General features: G+C 36.7%; 1 protein-coding gene across 2 annotated transcripts; it reads left to right on the top strand.

The window, feature by feature from the left end:
* The first annotated feature begins 374 nt into the window (after nucleotides 1-374).
* On the top strand, nucleotides 375-3180 carry LOC107916721 (protein FLX-like 2). Of its 2 annotated transcripts, none has more exons than XM_016846074.2 (2): nucleotides 375-745; nucleotides 2580-3180. In XM_016846074.2, exon 2 carries the CDS (start codon nucleotides 2601-2603, stop codon nucleotides 2946-2948), a length of 348 nt encoding a protein of 115 aa, XP_016701563.1. In that variant the 5' UTR covers nucleotides 375-745; nucleotides 2580-2600; the 3' UTR covers nucleotides 2949-3180. The 2 variants fall into 2 exon arrangements, with proteins under 2 accessions (XP_016701563.1, XP_016701564.1); XM_016846075.2 differs by having other exon boundaries at nucleotides 489-745; nucleotides 2457-3180.
* The last annotated feature ends 19118 nt before the right edge of the window (nucleotides 3181-22298 follow it).

Here is a 22298-nt window from a genome sequence, read left to right as displayed (position 1 = left end):
CTGTTCTTTTTAGGTAATCCACGGACTTAGGCAGATCGGTGTGACGGAGCCTCACGGCATCAGACCAATCAATTACTTAATCCGAAGTATATATATAAACTACTAATATATATGATATGATTTAATAAAACCTTATATAATATAGTAAGAGGGTTAACTATCAAATGTACGAAGAGTATAGGGACTTACAACATATTTAACTAGTAGAATAAACAATAATATGGAACAATTAATATGTTATGTACTACTATTATAGTATGTTATATAGTATTACACCATGTAATAATATATTTGAAAACTATTAATACATATTTATATATGCATATATATGTGTATGTGTGTGTATAACTATTAATTGGACCAAAATCAAAATCGAATTTACCAAGTGATTTGCTAGAATTGGCTCAATTTGGTCGGTAAAGTCAGTTTTAATCACTAAGACCCCGTTCTCCTTTGCGTTTTAAAAGGACTTTTGCAATAAAAAGTCATTTTCTCTTAAAAGAATGAAGAACGGCCTCCATTTTCTCAAAAAATTCACCATCTAAAACGTCATTTTCTCCAGATGAAGAAGCTAAAAATTTCACCATCTAAAAAGCTTGAAGTGCTTTTGGCTAATAAATGACCAAATTAACCTGTCTTCTCCCATTTGGAAAAACGTTCTTTCCTCTACTGTGAAAGCTCTATACCCATTTTTTCACAGTTTCGCTGTGAAAGCTCTTTCCTGTTCTTTGTTCCTCTTCCGTAGGTGAGTTTGTTTTCTTCTTCTTCTTCTCTTTAATCATTAATTATGCTTTGTTTTTATTTGCTTTTTAATTCTGGCTTTTGTGCCTCTTTTGCTTTACTACTTTGTGCCTCTACTGCTGCTTTGCTCTGCCTCTTTTGCTTTCTGCCTCTTTTGCTTTACCACTTTGTAACTCTTCCAAACTATTTTAGTTGATAAAAATAGAAGAAATTTAGACTAAATCGAAATTCGTATCCAAATTCCATATCGTTGCTAAATTTTCTGTATCTTTTGTATTTAAAAGTTTTGATGATGTTCTTTTTAATTGTTTCTAGGGTTTAGCTTTACAATAAGAAACATTACTAATTACTCGAATTCAAGCTCTCCAATCTATTGTTGATATTTCGATACTAAAAATTAATTATATAAATGATCATAAAATCACATTCGACGGTTGGATTTCGCAATGAATCTCTGAATATTTAACAATTATTGTTATTTTTGAATGAATGAAACGTACTTTCTTTCTTATGCACGAAAAATTGTTGTATTTTTTGGATTTTTTTAAATTTTAGTAGGAAAAAAGTATGATTAATTCATTTAAGTGATATTGCCATTAGACAGCTAGCTCTTTGTAGTTGCTTATCTAAATGTGTTTGTTTGTGTCTATATATATGTGCAGTGGTTTTAAAATGGAGAATGTCATTCAAACCAGTAGAATTTTAATAGCTTTCTTTGGACTTAGGAAGTTATGCTTTGCGTTTCAAACATAATTAAAGATAACATGCCTGTGTTTCATTTTGGTTGAAGTTATCGTCGATTGTATGATTCTTACTTACCATCACTTAAAAAGCTGTGTTCTATAAGCAAGAAGGCTTCTGTAAATCTACCTGCTTATAGAATACAGCAGTTCCTATTGTTGATATTTATAAAAGCCTTCTTGCTTATAGAATACAGCTTTTTAAGGTTTACAGTAGGAACTTAGGGACAGGGATAGGAATCCAAAGAGGGTCGGATATGGGAGGAAGATTGCTAGAATTTTCTGAAGCATTGGAATGACAAGGAAATAAACTCATGGTTTTACCCTTGTGCTGTGAATCATCCCCTGAAGCATCATAGTAGTAGTTGAGAGAAAAAAGTAGAAATATGACAATGGAATTTCCATGACTTTATAGTAAACTCAAGACAACATAATCCCTAACTAATTTTCTGACTCTAAACTCAAAGATAGACTCAATGGACCACTCTTTTTCTGTTCGTGGAAGCAAATCCCAGACCTTTTGTGATGGGTATTTGACTTCAATTTGTTCCAGAGGAACATACCTTATTATCTAGAGTTTATAGCTTGTGGAAAATAAGATTTGATGTTATAACCACTTTAGTTGTAGGTAAGAATCCTTTCACTATATGTTATAAGCTTTGATGTTCTCTTTATGGCATGTGATTATTTATATGATTGTTATTTGGTAAATTACTGCTGTGGATAAACTTTATATCTAATATACTGGACATTGTTATGATAGAATGTTCTTTCAATTTTAAAACTGTATGAGCAAAATGAAATGGACTAAGATACTGTAAAGGAGTAATCACTTTGATAATAAGTATTATTTAATGAAATCTTCTACATATTCCTTAATGTTTTGTTCATTGAGCTTAAGTTGGATTATAGGTTCAATTGTATTTACTGTTCCTTGACTGTGTTGTGTTGCATGTATGTACTAAAATCCCCCAGCATTGCATCAATATCAAATTGTTATTCATGTCACATGATGAATGAGTAGTTTTCAAGTTTCTTAATGAAGTGAATCAAAGTGGAGAGCAGCAGTGTTCCTATGAGTTGTATTTCTTTGCACAGGTCATACAGTAGCCACTAAAAATGGGAAGTAAAGGTCGAATTCCACCCCCTCATCTGAGGCGTCCTCTCCCTGGACCTGGCATGGTACATTCTGACCCATTTGGTCTAGGAATTCCTCTCCATCCAGGTCCTTTTGCACATTTTGATATGTTGCCACCTCCAGAAATCAAGGAACAAAAGCTTGTTGCACAGCTTGTGGAAATGCAGAGACTTGGTACAGAAAACCAGAGAATTGCTGCTACCCATGGGACATTGAGACAGGAACTTGCTGTTGCACAGCATGAGTTGCAGATCTTGCATGCTCAGATAGGAGCTATAACATCTGAAAGAGAACAAAAAAATGAGGAGCCTTACGGAATAAACAGCTAAGATGGAAGCAGAACTACAAGCAGCTAAGCCTGTTAAGGTAGAGTTGCAGCAGGCACACTCTGATGCTCAAAATTTGGTGTTCTCTTTATGTTATAAGCTGGACATTGTTATAATAGAATGTTCTTTCAATTTTAAAACTGTATGAGCAAAATGAAATGGACTAAGATACTGCAAAGGAGTAATCACTTTGATAATAAGTATTATTTAATGAAATCTTCTACATATTCCTAAATGTTTTTGTCATTGAGTTTAAGTTGGATTATAGGTTCAATTGTATTTATTGTTCTAGAGGCTACACTAGGTATCAACTTTAGCACGATGACTTGTTTAATTATTGGTTATATTCTTATTTCTTTTAATGCTTGCATGCTCTTGATTACCGTATTCTTCAAAATGAAGGAAAGGAATTATATTAATTTCTCTAAAAGAGTACAAATAAAGATTGCTGCAGGTTTATCTAACTAGGATGGCATATTGTAATCTGAGAACTTCAAAATTCTCTTTGTTTATTTGGGACAGTTGTATGTTTAAGGTTTTATGACATATTTGAGTTATTTTTTCACCATTCTTATTTAGGTGAAAAGATTTTTTGCAACGGTTATTGTTTAACAGGTGTGGATCTTTATCAAAAATGAAAAATAAAGTCTTCTTGAATTAAAAAATATATATTATCAGTGCAAGAAAAGAATCAGTATTCACATTGTGAAGCACTTGACTGTAGCAAAACAGACACTGATGATTTAGCACCCTTTCTCTTTCAATTTTTTTTTCAAATGGTAAATAAATGTGTATGGAAATATTTAGGGATCAAAGTTTTCATTTTTCTTTGAAGGTCTTTTGATAGACAAAGCACCTCACTTGTTCTATTGAAGTTTCTGTTTCTCTTCACCTTTATTTTTTTCAAAAGAAATGAGTGTGTTTTCCACTCTGGAAATTTTGTGTAAATATATCAAAGGAGTAATCATTTTTGAGTGAATTTATTGATAAAATCAGTAGTTAGTACAATATCTTTTATAAATGATTAATTTGGTTTAATTTATTTCCCCTTAAAGATACACAATTTTATTCGAAAACATGTCGGTCGAAATGATGCAGATTTTATGGAATACGAAGATATTAACTGGGCATATGAGAATATTATTGATTCAGAAAATGCGCATGGTCAAGAAAGTGATGACGATGACGACGACAACGACGATGGTGATGATGACGGTGAATCAAACAATTCAAGTGGTTTTGAAATGAAATTAACAAGAGATGCTATAGCTTCTAGTTTAGTGAATTCACTTTAAATTGTAAATGCTATTGTAAAATTTTTAGTATTTATATTTGGTATATAAAAATTATCCCTTTTTAAAACTTTAATCCAAATATATGTAATATTTTAATTTGTTAGGCTTATGTTTTCTATGTTATGTTAATATCTAATATGAGTTATATATTCAAATACATTTTAAAATAAAATAATACAAATGTGTTAAAAGTATTAATTAAAAATAAAAAATAATTTTTATAATAATATAATTGTGTCAATTTCTAATTACAAATATTTAATTTTTATATTTAAATATTTAAATATATTTTATCTATTCTAATAAAATTTAATAAATAATTAATATTAATTACTTAGAAATATTTAAAATTAATATTATATATTAAAATATTAACAATAAGTTATAATAAATTATTTTTTGTATTTTTGCTAAAATATCATAATATTAACTAATTTAAACATTATTTAAATACATATTTGTTACTTTATAATGTCATGTCTAAAATGGACATTTTATTCTCCAAAAGCACTTTTTGACAGCAATACCAAACACTCAAATTTTTCAAAAGCACTCCTTAAAAACACTTTTTCACAACACTTTTCAAAAGTAATAAAGAACTGGCCCTAACTATAATAGATGATATACTATTACATCATATAATAATATAGTATGTAACTATTACTAAAACTTTAAATACATATATATATATAACTATTGTTATATTATTGATTATAATAAAAGATATAGTCTTACATAATATTATAATGTTTAATCATTAATGCATATATATATAAACTAATATAAAATATATTGAATGATATAACACTATATAATATAATAGGAAGGCTAACTTTCAAATTTGTGAATATTATTTGGGCTTGAGTTTAGTATAATATATAGAAGTAGAGCATATTTCAACTAATATAATAATAATATATAATATATAATATATAATAATTATGATAATATATGTGTATATTATTTGGGCTTGGGTTTAGTATAATATATTTGGAGTTTGAAAAAAATATTTTGGAATATGAGTATTATGTTTATAAATTTAATAAAAATGATAAAAATTATTTAATTGTCAATATAATATAATAATAAACAATAAAATATATTTTTGTTAGGTAATATACATATCACATAATACATTTTACATACAATTAGCAGTTTAATTATCTATATAAAGAACTCTAATTAATATCTATATAAAGAACTCTAATTAATAATTTACGTTTTTTATAAGACAAATCTGAATTTTGTTATGATGGTATAAAAGTAAAATGAATTATTAAATTCGAAATTAAAATATTTATAACTTAAAAAAATCAAAATTATTTTAATTTATTAGAGCCTGCCCAACTCGATCCAAGCTTGAATTAAAAAAATTTAAGTTCAAAAAAATTTTGAATCTAAAAATGTTTGAGCTTGAGAAAATCCTAACAGAAGACTTCCACCACAAGACCAGTTCCTATGGAATCTCATCAAATCTGTTTGTATTTCAAATTTCTTTACTTTTGTTTTCTATTTTGGTATACTCCTAATATATAGGAGATTTCAAATTTCTTTGCTCTTGTTTTCTATTTTGATGTACTCCTGATATATAAGAGTTAGTTTCGGGCTTCAAATGTGCATATATTTCATTGAAATGGGAAATGAAAGGTGAAGAATTCCATTCTTCTGTCATGGTATCAATACGTTAACTTTCTTTTACTATCATGAACACCAAAAACTCTACACCCACTATCCACAATACAAATGAACCTCACAACACCTTGATTACTATTAATGTTACAACCCAAACTCTACTAAAACTCACATCTACCAATTATGTTTCTTGGAAACTACAGTTTCAAACCTTCTTCATTGGATATGATCTTTTAGGATATATTGATGGATCAAAACCTTGCACACCTGCTAAATCACCCAAAACCAAGTTACTACGTCGAATCACGCCTATACAATATGGATTCGACAGGATCAATTAATTTTGAATACGATAATTGGTTCCTTATCTCCTACAATAATTTCATTCATATCATGAGCCAAAACTGCAAGAGAAACATGCACAACCTTAGCCACCACTTATGCGAAGCCATCCCAAGGATGAATCAAGCAAATGAAAACTCACTTTAAGAATCTTATTGTAACCTCCCAATCCCGGCCCAATTGTTATGGCTAAATTCAAAAAGCTACCTTGGCCACTAGATTGGCCTAGAAAAACTTTCGTAGTTTTCAAACAAACTTTTTTAAACCATATGAGTAACTAGGGAAATTGAATATTTAACTTACTTTCGCAAAACCATGAAAATTTTAGAAATCGATGATTTTGATATTTTATTTGTAAAAGTTTGATCACTATTCAAAACTTTCGTAATTCCAATCATATTTCAAAATCATTTGCCTTTTTATTCAAAACTAGATAACTTGGCTATTTGACTTTATTTAGGAAAAACATGTTAACTCCAGAAAATCAAATGTCTTTAGAAATCTCATTTGTAAACATCAGTAATTTTGAAAACTAAGTCTAATTTTATTAAAGACTCATTTCTGAAAATCGCAGCAGAAAAAAAATGTAATATTGACAGCTTTTTATAAAAATCATTGTAATAGGGCCCAATCGACCCAGGCCCAAACATAAAAAACAGCCTAAAATAGTCCCTAGCCCAGCAACTAAAGAAAACCTAAGTGAAAAATAAACCCTAGCCACATGTCTGCCCCGACGCCGCCAGCAAGCATCCAACCGCCGCACGCTTCGGGGCCACTCCTCCACGAACGCTCCGTGATACTGCAAACACGGACTCAAAGAGTCCGAGAGAGAATAAAATAGCAAAATAGCAAATTATATTCGTTTTTTGCTTTTGTTTTCGGGCTATAAAAGGCCCTTCTGTAATTTGTAAAAGGGGACAGATATTGTATTAACGAAAATACACAGAGAAATACACAAGGAAATTGAAAGAAACACCTACGTTTTTAAGGTGAACCATTTTTTTAAATATAAGCTTTTATTCTTTTTATTTCATTTTAAAAAAAAATAATACAAAAGAAGGACGAGGGGTTTACTTTCGAAGCTTCACCGATGAAGCCTAGCCGTGCTCGAATCGGAGGTCCGACGGAGGGCCAAGGCTTGATGCGAAGGTGTGTTGCGGCGACCTGGGTTTAAAACCCTACCAGAGGGCTTTTTTTTAGTTTTTTTTTCTTTTATTTGATTTCAAATGATTTTTAAGGTAAAAATCTGTTTTAAATAACGGATCAAAACGGCGTCGTTTTAGCCAGGCTTGACCCGCGCGGTGACCCGACCCGAAGGGGAGGATCCACGCGCTCTGACGTCAGATGGGAAATTTGCGCGATTGGTCCCTCTCTTTTGCAACGCATATCAATTAAACCAGTTTATTGGTTTTAAAATTGGGCCGCATATTTAATTTTCGTTTCAATTCGGTCCCTTTCTGTGCTGCGTTTTGGAGGTCTGGGTGAATTGCTCGATTGGTCCCCCTCTTATTGCGCGCTTTTGAATCTGCTCCCTTCTTGTTTTTATTTCCTTTTTATTTATTTATTTATTTATTTATTTTGAAATCCGCGTTTAAATTTTGCTTGTTTGCAATTCAACCTTTAATCTTGTATTTTAGATTTTTTAGCTTATTTAATTAATATTGCTAGTATCTTTTTATTATTATTTTTACTATAATATTATATACTATTATTACTATGCCTATGTACACGCACATGTATTTCTTATCATATTTATGTATATACTGTATATATATTTAAATGTTTTATATGCATATGCTATATTCATTATTATTATTATTTTATAACATACAGGCATTGTTTTTTTATGATACATATACATACGCATGGCTTTTATAATATATATATATAGGCATTCTTTTATACAGTATGCGTGTACCTCTATATTTTATACATTTTTTCTTTTATTTTCTAACTTTTACATATATAAATAAGCTTGTATATTTTAGTTTTTATAAATATGTATATGCATATGTTTTTTATATTTTCTTTACGATATACTTATACATTTTTCTGTAAATATATATATGCATATTTCGATATTTTTATCTCCACAATTTTCATGTATACATACACATGTTTTGCCTGCATATTCTTAGAAATTATTGTAAGCTTGTCGTATATATTTTTACCGCCCTTTTTATATGTACACTTGTATTTACGTGTTAAATGCATGCTCATACATATTTTCAAGCTTACTTGTATATTGTGCTCATATATATATTTTGTAAATATGTATTCATATACGTTTTGAATTAACTTTCGATATACCCATTTTGAAAATATATTTTGGTTTTAACCGTTCATCAAAGTTATTTTCTTAATTTAAAAGGTTTTTTTTTGAATAAAGCATTATTGGAAGTTTGGGATTTTCGAGGGAAATTGAGCCCTAACGTATTGGGTTCTGATTTTCTTTGTCAATCTTAAAAAGCCGAGAATGGTCTTTATTCAAAATGCATAAAAATTATTTTTGGGAACTTAACTTGTGCCCTAACGTATTGGGTGTGGCGTGTTACTTTCTCGAGATGAAGATTTTCGAATAAAATAAAAGTGATATTCAAGTTTGGGGATTATGAGGAATTGTACCCTAACGTATTGGGACTCGATTTCTTTACATGACTTGAACAATTGATTATCCTTTTGCAAATTTCATCATTCAAGCCTATTTTAAATCTTTTTTAACTTTCGACACTAAGACATTAAATAGTCAATTTGGTACCGATTTTTGGGCGTTACGAGGGTGCTAACCCTTCCTCGTGTGTAACTGACTCCCGAACCTATTTTCAAAATTCGCAGACCAAAATAATTTTTAAGGTGGGCCGGTCACACCTTAATAAAGGATCGGTGGCGACTCCAGTTTTATTTTTTTTTAAAAAGTCGATAACCAAATTTTTTGTTTTCAAAAAGACGGTTTCGACAGCTTGGCGACTCCACTGGGGACACTTGAGAGTCGAGCCATAAACTGATTATATTTGCCTTTATGTCGAAAATCAAAAGTTTTAAAAAAATTTATGAGTTCCCTTCGCATTTATCGTTTTTTTTTCATCTTGGTATGTTGGTAACCTTGCATTTGCATTTTGCATTTTACCCTTTAAGTGGGAGCGAGAAACTAGTCCTTCGTGAGGTTTTCACCTCCGTGCAGGGTAGTGGACCGCTTCCGGGATACATCCGTACTTATGTCTTCGTGAGATTTTCATCTCCGTGCAGCCATAGGGAAATGTGTCCCCCTGAACCGAACTCGATCCACATGAGCCTATAATGGGTGAGGATCGAGAAATCTGCTGGTTTGGGTACCCTTACTCTAGAAACTAAACCTCATATAGTGAGCTTTAGGAACTTGACCTAGGTAGAACTATTCCAAAACCCTAGGGGATTCCTGTTTAGGTGTTTCTTACTATTTTATGCTTGTTTATATCTTTATATGTGATACTGACTTGGGTTTCTTTTGTTTTGATTGCATGACATTATGATTGCATAACATTTCATCCTAAAAGGGCGTTAGTTCATATTCGGTTGCTAGATAGAAAGCTTATCATGGAAAATGGGTTTCTTGATAAGGTGGAAGATAATGCGGCTGTCCAAACTTGGTCTGAGACAACACAACAAGAGAAAGGTGATAGTTTGGCCGAGGGGTATGTGTCAGAGTTATGGGACTTCACTCGTGTTAGCGTGACTCAGAATAGCCTACAAGAACTAAAGGAAATTTGGGATCAGTGGAATGATGAGATTAAGTAAATCTTCTACTCTAGCTATGAAGACCTACCTTACTTGCTCGACGTAAAGGTGGATAAGCGCCTGTTTCGTGCCTTAGCCCAATTTTGGAATTCTGCTTATTGTTGTTTCACCTTTGGAAGTGTTGATTTAGTGCCTACAGTGGGGGAATACACGACATTGCTTCGTTGTTCAAAAATTCAAGTGGACAAAGCCTATTCAAGAGCTGCTAATGTTTCAACTTTTCTGAAGAAGTTGGTGAATATAACTGGGATGAGTGAGCAATGGGTTGCAGCATGAATCAAATAGAAGGGAGATAGCAAATGTATTCCTTGGAAGAATCTGAGAGATTTAATTCAAGTACATCTAGACACGAAGAAGAGGGTTAATGTTTTTGCTTTGAGCATCTACGGCCTAGTTGTCTTTGCCCAAGCCTTGGGACATATCGATGAAGCAGTCACTGATCTTTTCGATCGACTTGATAAAGGAGTCACACCGGTTCTAGCAATTTTAGCAAAAAATTTCAGGTCACTGAACAAATGCCGAAGAGTAGGTGAAGGAAGATTCATTGGATGTGCGCAGCTTCTCTTGGCATGGTTTCACAGTCATTTCAGGAAGGTTGATAAATTTTCTTATCGAGTTTTTTCTGAAACTTATTCGCCCTTAAAAGAAATAGTGGAAATATCGATGCAAGATGGGGTCTTAGAAGAAAGATGGATTGCAATTCTTCAGAATCTTCAAGAGGAGGACATTGAGTGGAGAGCTCCTTGGTTGCTGTTAGATGAGATATTGTATAGATGTGGAGATTTCGATTGGGTTCCTCTACTTGGGATTTGGGGAGCTATTGGTTATGCACCGTTACTGGTATTGAGGCAGTATAGATCGAGGCAGTTCGTACCTACAACCCAAGGATTAGCTCAAAGTGAGTTCTCGTATAAGTGTGATGGTTATAAGAAAAAGATTCGAGAAATGACAAATACTTGGAGGCAGACTCATCGATTGAAGAGATTGTCAATAGGTCCGTCGATGACTCCTGAATATATCAGTTGGCTGGGTAGGAGGGTCAATGATAATATACCTGTACCAGGTCAAGGAGACAGCCAATTAGTAGAAAAGCATGTACATATGGTCCCTTCTGAGCTAGAAATCATAAAACAAGATTTTGAAAGAAGAAATTCTGAGCTCGAGAAGAAGATAGGGCAAATGAAAGAGGAAAAGATGAGTCTGAAGCTGGATGTAGATGTTCAGAAGCTGGAAACCGAAGGGCTGAGGAAAGAAAAGCGCAAAGCTGAGGAGGATTTGAATAGCTTGAAGATGGATTATAAGAGGCTACGTATGTCAATGAGAACTGCTGGATTGGGAAAAACCTCAGAGCAATGGCGTCAAGAAATTCAAGAAGAAAAGGTCAAGGCTGATAGGTGGGAAAAGAGATTTCAGGAGGCTCAAAAGTAAAATAAGTCATTTGAGAGGAGTTTGTCTGAAAGCCAGAACGAAAAGGATGAATTAAAAGCTAGGGTGGCCGAACTGGAGGCAATATTACAAGACTATGAAGCCAGAATTGAACATCTTGAAGCAAATGAAGATCATCAAAATGAACTGCTTCACTATGTTCAGGATCAAGTTGCAAGAAGGGATCACATCATGGGAGAAGCTGTGGTTCAGATTCAAGGGGTAGCTGAGCACCTGCAGACTTTGGCAGTACAAGCTGATGTACTAAATGTGAAGTATGAATCAGAATAAGAACAGGGGCAAAAGTTGGCATTATTACTTAGGGAGATTAAAGTTCTAAGCGTTAGGGCAAAGCCGTATTTATAGCTGGTTTATGTAAAGAAAATTTTTTCTCTAGTAAAGTTTTCTGAATGGAATTGAATTATAATTAACGTCTTTTTTGCATTCACCTCATGCATCGCATCATATGCATTAAAGACCTTTATTAAATCCTAATAAGTTAAAATCATTGCTCAGTTAACCTGGAAACCAACCAACCAACCCGACACCGATATGACACTCGAGCAAAGACAAAAGATATGGATCAGAGATTAGAGAAGCTCGAACAGTACCAGAAGGAGATGCAAGACCGGTTTCAGCTACAAATGCAGGAGCGATTAGACAAGATGAAATAAGAGATGTCTGAGAAGATACGGGAATCTCAAGAGGATATAATAGCAAAGTTAACTCGACTGATAACTAAGGAAGGTGACAAAGGAAAGGGCCCCATGGCAGATGTCGATGAGGGAAATGATGATGAACTTTTCTATCCTCCAGGTTTCACCCCGCCACATGAGCGAGCTCAAGCTGAATACCCGCGTAAATCTACCGTCACCATCATGCCTCAGCAATTTCGAGCTGGTATTTCGAACCTCCAAACTGGGCCGGGTTTTAATCCCAAAAATAATCCTATTAACTCTGCCATTTCTGACTTTGATGAAGTGGTTGAGAAGGAAAGAGTGAAGGAGGAGTTACCGAGACAGTTAAAGGAAAGATGTAAGTGGCTCGAGGAGAAGTTTAAGGCGATGGAAGTTACTGAAAGGTATCGAGGCATTGACGCAAAAGAGCTGAGTTTAGTGCCAGATCTAGTACTCCCTCATAAGTTTAAGATGCCTGAATTTGAGAAGTACAATGGGACGACTTGCCCAGAGGCTCATGTCACCATGTTCTGCAGGCGAATGGCTGGATACATTAATAATGACCAGCTATTAATACATTGCTTCCAAGACAGCCTTACAGGGGTAGCAGCCAAGTGGTACAATCAGTTGAGTCGCGCCACGATTGGTTCATGGAGAGACTTGGCGCAAGCATTCATGAAACAATATAGTCATGTGACAGACATGGCTCCTGATAGAATCACCCTTCAAAACATGGAGAAAAAGCCAAGTGAAAGCTTCAGGCAGTACGCTCAGAGATGGAGGGAGGTTGCAGTCCAGGTTCAGCCGCCGCTCCTGGAAAAAGAAATGACCATGTTTTTCATTAACACCCTGAAGGCACCGTTCATTACACATATGTTAGGAAGTGCCACAAAAAGCTTTCCTGACATAGTCATGAATGGTGAGATGATTGAGAATGCCATCAGGAGTGGGAAGATTGATACGGCAGAGAGTAACAGAAGATCGATCTCGAAGAGGAAGGAAAACGAGGTGAACAACGCGGGTATGTACAACAAGGGTTACTCGAAGTCAGTAACAGTGAGTCAGCCAGGAAAAGTGGCTACCAATCAACAAAGCTCGACGAGACAGGAGGTCGGCACAATGCGGAATGTCGAGAGGCCCCAATTCACGCCAATTCCTATGTCATACAGGGAACTATACCGAAATTTATTTGACGCACACGTAGTTTCCCCTTTCTATCTGAAGCCCTTGCAGCCCCCGTATCCCCAATGGTACGATGCGAATGCACAGTGCGACTATCATGCGGGAATAACAGGGCATTCCATAGAAAACTGCACGACCGTTAAGAAGTTGGTTGAAAGGCTCATTGGTATGGGTGTCGTTAAATTTGATGACTCAACCAAGTTAGAAAACCCACTACCAAACCACACAGAGGGTGGGGTAAATATGATTGGCGAGAACAAAAGAATCAAAACAGACATTGCGGATGTGAAAACTCCTTTGAGATGGGTTTGGAAGGAGATGGTGAAAAGGGGATTGATCGTCTCAGAGGGAAGCTGTGAAAGGAGGGGGAACTACTGTGAGTTCCACCATGAAGTGGGGCATGAAATCCAAGAGTGTACGGAATTCAGAGCCATGATACAAGATATGATGGATAATAGGGAGGTGGAATTCTGTGTAGGAGTTCGAGAGGAGAATCATGTATGCACGTCAGAGTTGGCATTGGGAGTCCCGAAGGCTAATCGTCCTGTGGTCATCATCTTGCGACCTCAGAACAGTGAGGTTGGGGCACGAATAACACCAAAAGTAATCATTCAAAAATCAGCTGTGTTTGCATATAAGGATAACATGAGGGTTCCTTAGAATTATGATTGTAATGTGACAATCCCGGGAAAGGAGGATGTAATTAATAAAGAGGAACATGATGAAGGAAGGCACCACGAACAGATGAAAGCACGAGTAGAGCCAATAAGGGAAGAAACTTCAGTTGAAAAGAAGAAGAATGTGGTTGAACCCGAATTGTTGGTCAATGAACCAATCAAAGAGGAGGAAGCTAGAGAGTTCTTGAAGTTCATAAAGCATAGCGAGTATAGCGTTGTGGAACAGCTGCACAAACAACCAGCTCGCATATCTGTGCTAGCTTTACTCCTGAACTCGGAGGGACATCGGAATGCACTACTGAAGGTGCTAAATGAAACTTATGTGGCCGACGATATCTCTGTTAACAAGTTGGATCGACTGGTCGGCAATATAAGCACTGATAACTTCATCTCTTTCAGCGATGACGAAATACCACCTGGGGGTATGGGATCTACTAGAGCTTTACACATCACTGCAAGGTGTAAAGGGTGTATATTGCCGGGAGTTCTGGTAGACAATGGATCGGCATTAAATGTATTGCCCCTATCCACGCTCAACAGGCTACCGGTGGATAGTTCGCATATGAAGTCGTGTCAGAACGTGGTTCGAGCATTTGATGGTACTGAAAGGAGGGTCATGGGAAGAATCGACATTCCCTTGTTAATTGTCCCAACTATTTATGAGGTGGACTTCTTAGTTATGGACATCAAGCCTTCTTACAGTTGCCTATTAGGAAGGCCGTGGATTCATTCAGCAGGTGCGGTACCGTCATCGTTACATCAAAAACTGAAGCTGGTGTCAGAAGGCCGGGTAGTAACGATAGATGCTGAAGAGGATATCATTGCATCTGTGACTAACGATGTACCTTATTTGGAGACGAGTGATGATGCAATCGAGTGCTCTTTCCGTTCCTTAGAGTTCGTAAATGCAACATTCATCTTTGAGGGAAACAAGATCCCGATGCCGAGAATATCAAAGACCACAGAGATGGGGCTGCAATTGGCAGTTGGAAAAGGAGCTTTGCCAGGGAAAGGATTGGGGAGATATCTTCAGGGTCGAGTCGAGGTCCCAGTATTAAAGGGCAAGCACGATTATTTTGGCTTAGGTTATAAGACAGATTTTAAGCAAATGAGGATGAAGCGAGAGAAGAAACAAATGAGAAGAAGGGCTCGTTTGACAGGGGATGAAGTTGAATGGGAACCCATGACCTTTCCTCACCTATCCAAGACTTTTGTATCGGGAGGATTTGTCTATCCAGGAATGCTAGGGGTCAGAAGTATTAGCAAGAAGCTAGGGAGTATTCATGCCGTGTATGAAGAAGTGACGCGAGGAAGAACTTTGCTAGATATTCGTCCTTAGGAATCGGAAAGGGAGCTAAACAACTGGACTGCAGAAGAAATACCTGTAGTTTTTAGGATTTCCTCAGAGTAATGTCCAGAACACCCTTATTGCTTTCTAGCCTAGAAGTGATAAGGAATCCTTTGTGAAATAGGCTCATGTCCAGAAAATTGTTATTTTAATAAAGTTCATGTTTGCAGTCATTTTTAGAGCAAATCTTTCTTTCTATAAGAGCAGTTATTTTAAGTTTCTCTTAAATTACACTTGCATTTCATTCATGACCATATTGCACCAAACAAATTCTTGAATCCATATTGTTTTTCATACCTATAACAGGTCCCATGATATCAATGATGCGAATGTCACCTTTACAAATTTAGAGTCTCCTTTTGAACGAAACATGTGTTTAGAGGGATCGCATGATTTTGAAGACAACGAAGACTGTGGTTTGTCTCCTGACTTGTTGAAGATGGTAGAAAGGGCCGAGAAGCAAATCCTACCTCACAGGGAATCAATAGAAATTGTTAGGTTAGAGGAAGGTAAAGAGGTGAAGATCGGATCGGATATCACAGCAAAGACAAGACAGGACCTCATCGAATTACTCCGAGAGTTCAAGGACGTGTTTGCATGGTCATACTAGGATATACCGGGGTTGAGTACCGACATTGTAGTCCATCGTCTCCCTATAAGAGAAGATTGCAGGCCAGTGCAGCAAAAGCTCAGAAGGATGAGGCCTGATATCGTGTTGAAGATAAAGGAGGAGGTCCAAAAGCAGTTTGATGCCGGATTTCTGCAAGAAGTTAAGTATTCTGAGTGGGTGGCTAACATCGTACCAGTTTCAAAGAAAGATGGAAAAGTACGAATGTGTGTGGATTACCGGGATTTGAACAGAGCTAGTCCAAAGGATAACTTCCCATTGCCCCACATCGATACATTGGTAGACAATACTGCGGGCTTTTCATTGTTTTCCTTCATGGATGGTTTTTCTGGGTATAATCAGATAAAGATGCATCCTGAAGACATGAGAAAGACTACGTTTATTACATTATGGGGGACATTTTGTTATAAAGTGATGCCGTTTGGATTGAAGAATGCAGGAGCGACATACCAAAGAGCCATGGTAGCCTTGTTCCATGACATGATGCACAGGGAAATCGAGGTTTACGTTGATGATATGATCACGAAATCTAGAACGGAGGGCGAACATGTGCGGGTCTTGAGAAAGTTATTCTTAAGATTGAGAAAGTTCCAGCTCAAGCTTAATCCAGCGAAGTGCACTTTTGGGGCTAGGTCAGGAAAGTTGTTAGGCTTCATAGTCAGTGAAAAGGGAATCGAGATTGACCCAGACAAAGTCAAGGTAATACGAGATTTACCTCCACCTCACACGCAGAAAGAAGTTCGAGGTTTCCTCGGAAGACTGAATTACATCGCTAGGTTCATTTCACAATTGACTGAGAAATGTGACCCTATATTTCGTCTTCTGAAGAAACATAATCCTGGTACTTGGGATGAAGAATGCGAAGAAGCTTTTAACAAGGTGAAGCAGTATTTGTCTAACACTCTAGTACTGTCACCACCTAGCCCGGATAGGCCCCTGATATTGTATCTGGCAGTATTTGATAATTCCATGGGGTGTGTGCTAGGCCAACATGATGAAACGGGGAGAAAAGAAAGGGCGATATATTATCTCAGCAAGAAATTCACTGACTGTGAAATGAGATATTCGCCTATTGAGAAGTTATGTTGTGCCTTGATTTGGACAACCCGAAGATTAAGGCAGTACATGTTATACCATACGACTTGGCTAATCTCAAAGTTAGACCCGTTAAAGTATATGATGGAGTCAACTGCTTTGAATGGGAGAATGGCCCGATGGCAGATCTTGCTGTCTGAATTTGATATTGATGACTTTCTAGCTAGTAGAGCTCTGGAGGACTACGAGTCGTTGAGTTTTGATTTCCCAAATGAAGACCTGATGTGTATAGCGGCTACTGAGGAAAGTCCCCAAGAAGGTCACAGTTGGAGGTTGAACTTTGATGGAGCCTCGAATGCTGTGGGTAATGGAATTGGGGCAGTCTTAGTATCCCCGAATGGTGATCATTATCCTTTCACTTGCAAATTGGATTTTGATTGTACAAACAACATGGCAGAGTACAAAGCATGCATCATAGGGATTCGTGTAGCTATAGAGCGAAGAATCAAAGTGTTAGAGGTCTATGGAGATTCGGCATTGGTGATATATCAGCTCAGGGGTGAATGGGAAATGAGAGATCCCAAATTACTCAGTTATCGAAAGTTGGTCCTCGAATTGATTAAGGAGTTTGAGGACATCACTTTTTTCTATCTCCCACGAGACGAGAACCAGATGGCTGATGCACTAGCCACTTTAGCCTCCATGATCAAGGTGAACAAACATGAGGATATGAAGCCAATCCAAATGAGTATCTACGAAGACCTGGCTCATTGTTACAATATTGAAGAAGGAGAAATTGATGATAGCCCTTGGTATAAAGATATTCTATGATATGTAAAAAATCGTGAGTATCCTGGCCAGGCAACGGAGAATGAAAAGAGAACTCTGAGAAGACTAGCCATTGATTACATCTTAGATGGGGAGATATTATACAAGAGGGGAAAGGATCAAGTTCTGCTAAGATGTGTGGACGCTGTGGAAGCAAAGAAAATCTTAGAGGAAGTCCATGAGGGCATCTGTGGAACGCATGCTAGTGGTTTCACTGTGGCCAGACAGATTATGAGATTTGGATACTACTGGTCCACCATGGAAGGGGATTGCATCAATTATTCCAAAAAGTGCCATAAATGTCAAATCTATGGTGATAAAATGCATGCACCTCCTTCGCCTCTTCATGTCATGACTTCTCCATGGCCTTTCTCTATGTGGGGTATGAATGTTATCAGGCCAATATCGCCGAAGGCTTCAAATGGGCATCGTTTCATATTCGTGGTTATTGACTACTTCACCAAATAGGCAGAAGCTGCTTCGTATGCCAACGTTACAAAGTCATCAGTCAGTAAGTTCTTGAAAAGAGAGATCATATGTCGGTATGGAATGCTTGAAAAAATCATATCCGATAATGCGTTGAACTTAAACAACAGCTCAATAGTAGAAGTCAGCAGCCAATTTAAGATCAGACATCATAATTCATCGCCGTATCGCCCAAAAATGAATGGTGCAGTGGAAGCGGCTAATAAAAATATAAAGAAAATTGTGGGGAATATGACTGAGACTTACAGAGACTGGCACGAGAAATTACCGTTTGCCCTCATTGCCTATCGAACGTCAATCAGGACCTCCACCGGGGCAACGCCTTTATCTTTAGTTTATGGCATGGAGGCAGTCTTGCCCATCGAAGTTGAAATCCCTTCTCTCTGAGTTTTGACTGAACTACAATTGGATGAAGCGGAATGGGTTCAATCTCGATACGATCAGTTGAACTTGATAGAGGGAAAGAGGCTAAAGGCTATTCAGCATGGTCAAATGTACCAGAAAAGAATGATGCGAGCCTACAACAAGAAGGTCCGACCCAGAGAATTTCACGAGGGGGACCTGGTGTTGAGAAAAATTCTTCCTCTACAAAAGGATTTTAAGGGGAAATGGATGCCGAATTGGGAGGGTCGTTATGTTGTAAAAAAGGCCTTTTCTGGAGGAGCCCTGATCCTGGCTGAAATGGATGGAAAAAACTTGCCTAATCCAGTAAATTCAGATTCGGTCAAGAGATACTTTACTTGAAGAAGAGAAGGAACCAAGGTGAAAACCCGCAAAGGGCGCTTTGATTCCAAAAAAAAAATGGAGAGGCTAAGGTGAAAACCCGCAAAGGGCACCTTAAGACCAAAGGGGATTTGAGTTGAAAACCTGAAAAGGGCGGCTCAAATTTTGATTGTCACGTGGTAGTCTTGTTGTACCTAAATCGACAGAAAGGAATAGATGACATCTTGGGGCATCAACAAAATACTGTGAATCTCCTAAACACGTGTTGAATTTAGAAGGGTCTTCGAAAGTTGTATAGAGAAATTCAAGCAGAGATATCTCGGGCACCTGATCATAGTATTTGTATTGAATTCGTTGTTTTAGAATATTTCATTCTCTTTTTCAATATAAATGTCCCCAGACAATTCCTTTATCGTTGACAACCCATTGCGAGCTATGCTCCCAAATTAATTTTGTTTATGTTATCGTTATGATCTTTTCGCAAGCAGGTTGCATTAGAATGACGATTAATGGACTAGTAAAACTTTCACAAGGAAAGTTTTTCATATTACTCTAGAAATTTCTAAATAATACAGGAGCCTGAAGCAGGACTATTGTTTAGACTTCACCGGGTTAAAAGGTCGAAGATATCTAGGGGTCAAGAGTCAAGATTAAGATTTCCAAGTTTTGACGAAGCGTTGTTGTCACAAAGGAAGCCTTAATGAGCAATAATGACTTTAAACATTCAATATTCATTTTTCATGACATAACATTCAAATTTCATTCACACACGTCTAGTTAGGAACATTTGATTCATTTGATCATGACATCCTAATCACTAGGCATAATTAGGTTCATCATACAGGTCATATTCCACAGAGAACAGGTCGATGGAATCATAAAACCTTATCTCCCTGAGCAGCGGTGGAGCAGGTTGAAAGATAACAGATTTTGTCTTCATGTACTGGCGTGAAGTAGATCAGAGATCGGAAAAAGCAGATATTGCCTTCCCATACTGGTGGCGAAGCAGATCAAAGAAAGCAGATCTTGTCTTCATGTACCGGCGTGAAGTAGATCAAAGAAACAGATCTTGTCTCCCCATACTGGTGGTGGAGTAGGTCAAAGAAAACAGATCGTGTCTTCATGTACTGGCGTGATGTAGATCAAAGATATCAGATCTTGCCTTCCCATACTGGTGGCGAAGCAGATTAAAGAAACAGATCTTGTCTCCCCATACTGGTGGTGGAGTAAGTCGAAGAAAATAGATCGTGTCTTCATGTACTGGCGTGAAGTAGATCAAAGATAGTAGGTCCTGTCTTCCTATATTGGTAGCGAAGTGGATCGAATATACATATTTTATCTTCCCATACTGGCGGCGAAGTAGATTGAAGATTACAGATCTTGCCTCCCTAAGCAGTAGTGGAGCAGATCGAAGATGGCGGATTTTACCTTCCTGAAGTTGCAGTGGAGTATATTGAAGCCAGTAATTCTACCTCCCCGGTCGGCAGTGGAATCAATTGAAAAAGTAGATCTTGTCTTCATGTATTGGCGTGAAGTAGATCGAAGAAAGCAGATCCTGTCTTCCCATACTGGTGGTGAAGTAGATCGAATATACAAGTCTTATCTCCCTGAAGTTGTAGTGGAGCAGACTGAAGTAACCAATCCAATCTCCTTGAAGTTGTAATGGAGTGGATTAAAGCCGCAGATCTCATCTCTCTGAAGTTGCAGTAGAGCAGACCGCATCAGATTTATCTTTAGGTTGTAGCAGAATAAGTTGGAGCTATAAGACTTATCTCCCTGAAGTTACAGAGGAGTAGATCAAAGATGGAAAATTATTGTTCTTTTGAACAGCTACAAGATGCAGTAGGAAGGAACGAGGTTACTTAAAGAAGAGAAGCATTAGAGAAGCTGAGGCTCAATAAGACTGGGCACAATTGGGCCTTGTATTCTTTGCTCTATTCCCGTTACATGACAATGAGCAAAGAGGGGCATCTGTAATAGGGCCCAATCGACCCAGGCCCAAACATAAAAAACATCCCAAAATAGTCCCTAGCCCAGCAACTAAAGAAAACCTAAGTGAAAAATAAACCCTAGCCGCATGTCTGCCCCGACGCCGCCAGCAAGCATCCAACCGCCGCACACTTCGGGGCCACTCCTCCACGAACGCTCCGTGATACCTGCAAACACGGACTCAAAGAGTCCGAGAGAGAATAAAATAGCAAAATAGCAAATTATATTCGTTTTTTACTTTTGTTTTCGGGCTATAAAAGGCCCTTCTGTAATCTGTAAAAGGGGACGGATATTGTATTAACGAAAATACACAGAGAAATACACAAGGAAATTGAAAGAAACACCTACGTTTTTAAGGTGAACCATTTTTTTAAATATAAGCTTTTATTCTTTTTATTTCATTTTTTTAAAAAAATAATACAAAAGAAGGGCGAGGGGTTTACCTTCGAAGCTTCGCCGATGAAGCCTAGCCGTGCTCGAATCGGAGGTCCGGCGGAGGGCCAAGGCTTGATGCGAAGGTGTGTTGCGGCGGCCTGGGTTTAAAACCCTAGCAGAGGGTTTTTTTTAGTTTTTTTTCTTTTATTTGATTTCAAATGATTTTTAAGGTAAAAATCTGTTTTAAATAACGTATCAAAACGGCGTCGTTTTAGCCAGGCTTGACCTGCGCGGTGACCCGACCCGAAGGGGAGGATCCGCGCGCTCTGACGTTAGATGGGAAATTTGCGCGATTGGTCCCTCTCTTTTGCAACGCATATCAATTAAACCAGTTTATTGGTTTTAAAATTGGGCCGCATATTTAATTTTCGTTTCAATTCGGTCCCTTTCTGTGCTGCGTTTTGGAGGTCTGGGTGAATTGCTCGATTGGTCCCCCTCTTATTGCGCGCTTTTGAATCTGCTCCCTTCTTGTTTTTATTTCCTTTTTATTTATTTATTTATTTATTTATTTTGAAATCCGCGTTTAAATTTTGCTTGTTTGCAATTCAACCTTTAATCTTGTATTTTAGATTTTTTAGCTTATTTAATTAATATTGCTAGTATCTTTTTATTATTATTTTTACTATAATATTATATACTATTATTACTATGCCTATGTACACGCACATGTATTTCTTATCATATTTATGTATATACTGTATATATATTTAAATGTTTTATATGCATATGCTATATTCATTATTATTATTATTTTATAACATACAGGCATTGTTTTTTTATGATACATATACATACGCATGGCTTTTATAATATATATATATAGGCATTCTTTTATACAGTATGCGTGTACCTCTATATTTTATACATTTTTTCTTTT

This window comes from Gossypium hirsutum, chromosome D12, assembly GCF_007990345.1.
Source record: "Gossypium hirsutum isolate 1008001.06 chromosome D12, Gossypium_hirsutum_v2.1, whole genome shotgun sequence".
In the NCBI taxonomy this organism is placed as follows: Eukaryota; Viridiplantae; Streptophyta; class Magnoliopsida; order Malvales; family Malvaceae; genus Gossypium; species Gossypium hirsutum.
This window is presented reverse-complemented; position numbering and strand designations above follow the sequence as displayed.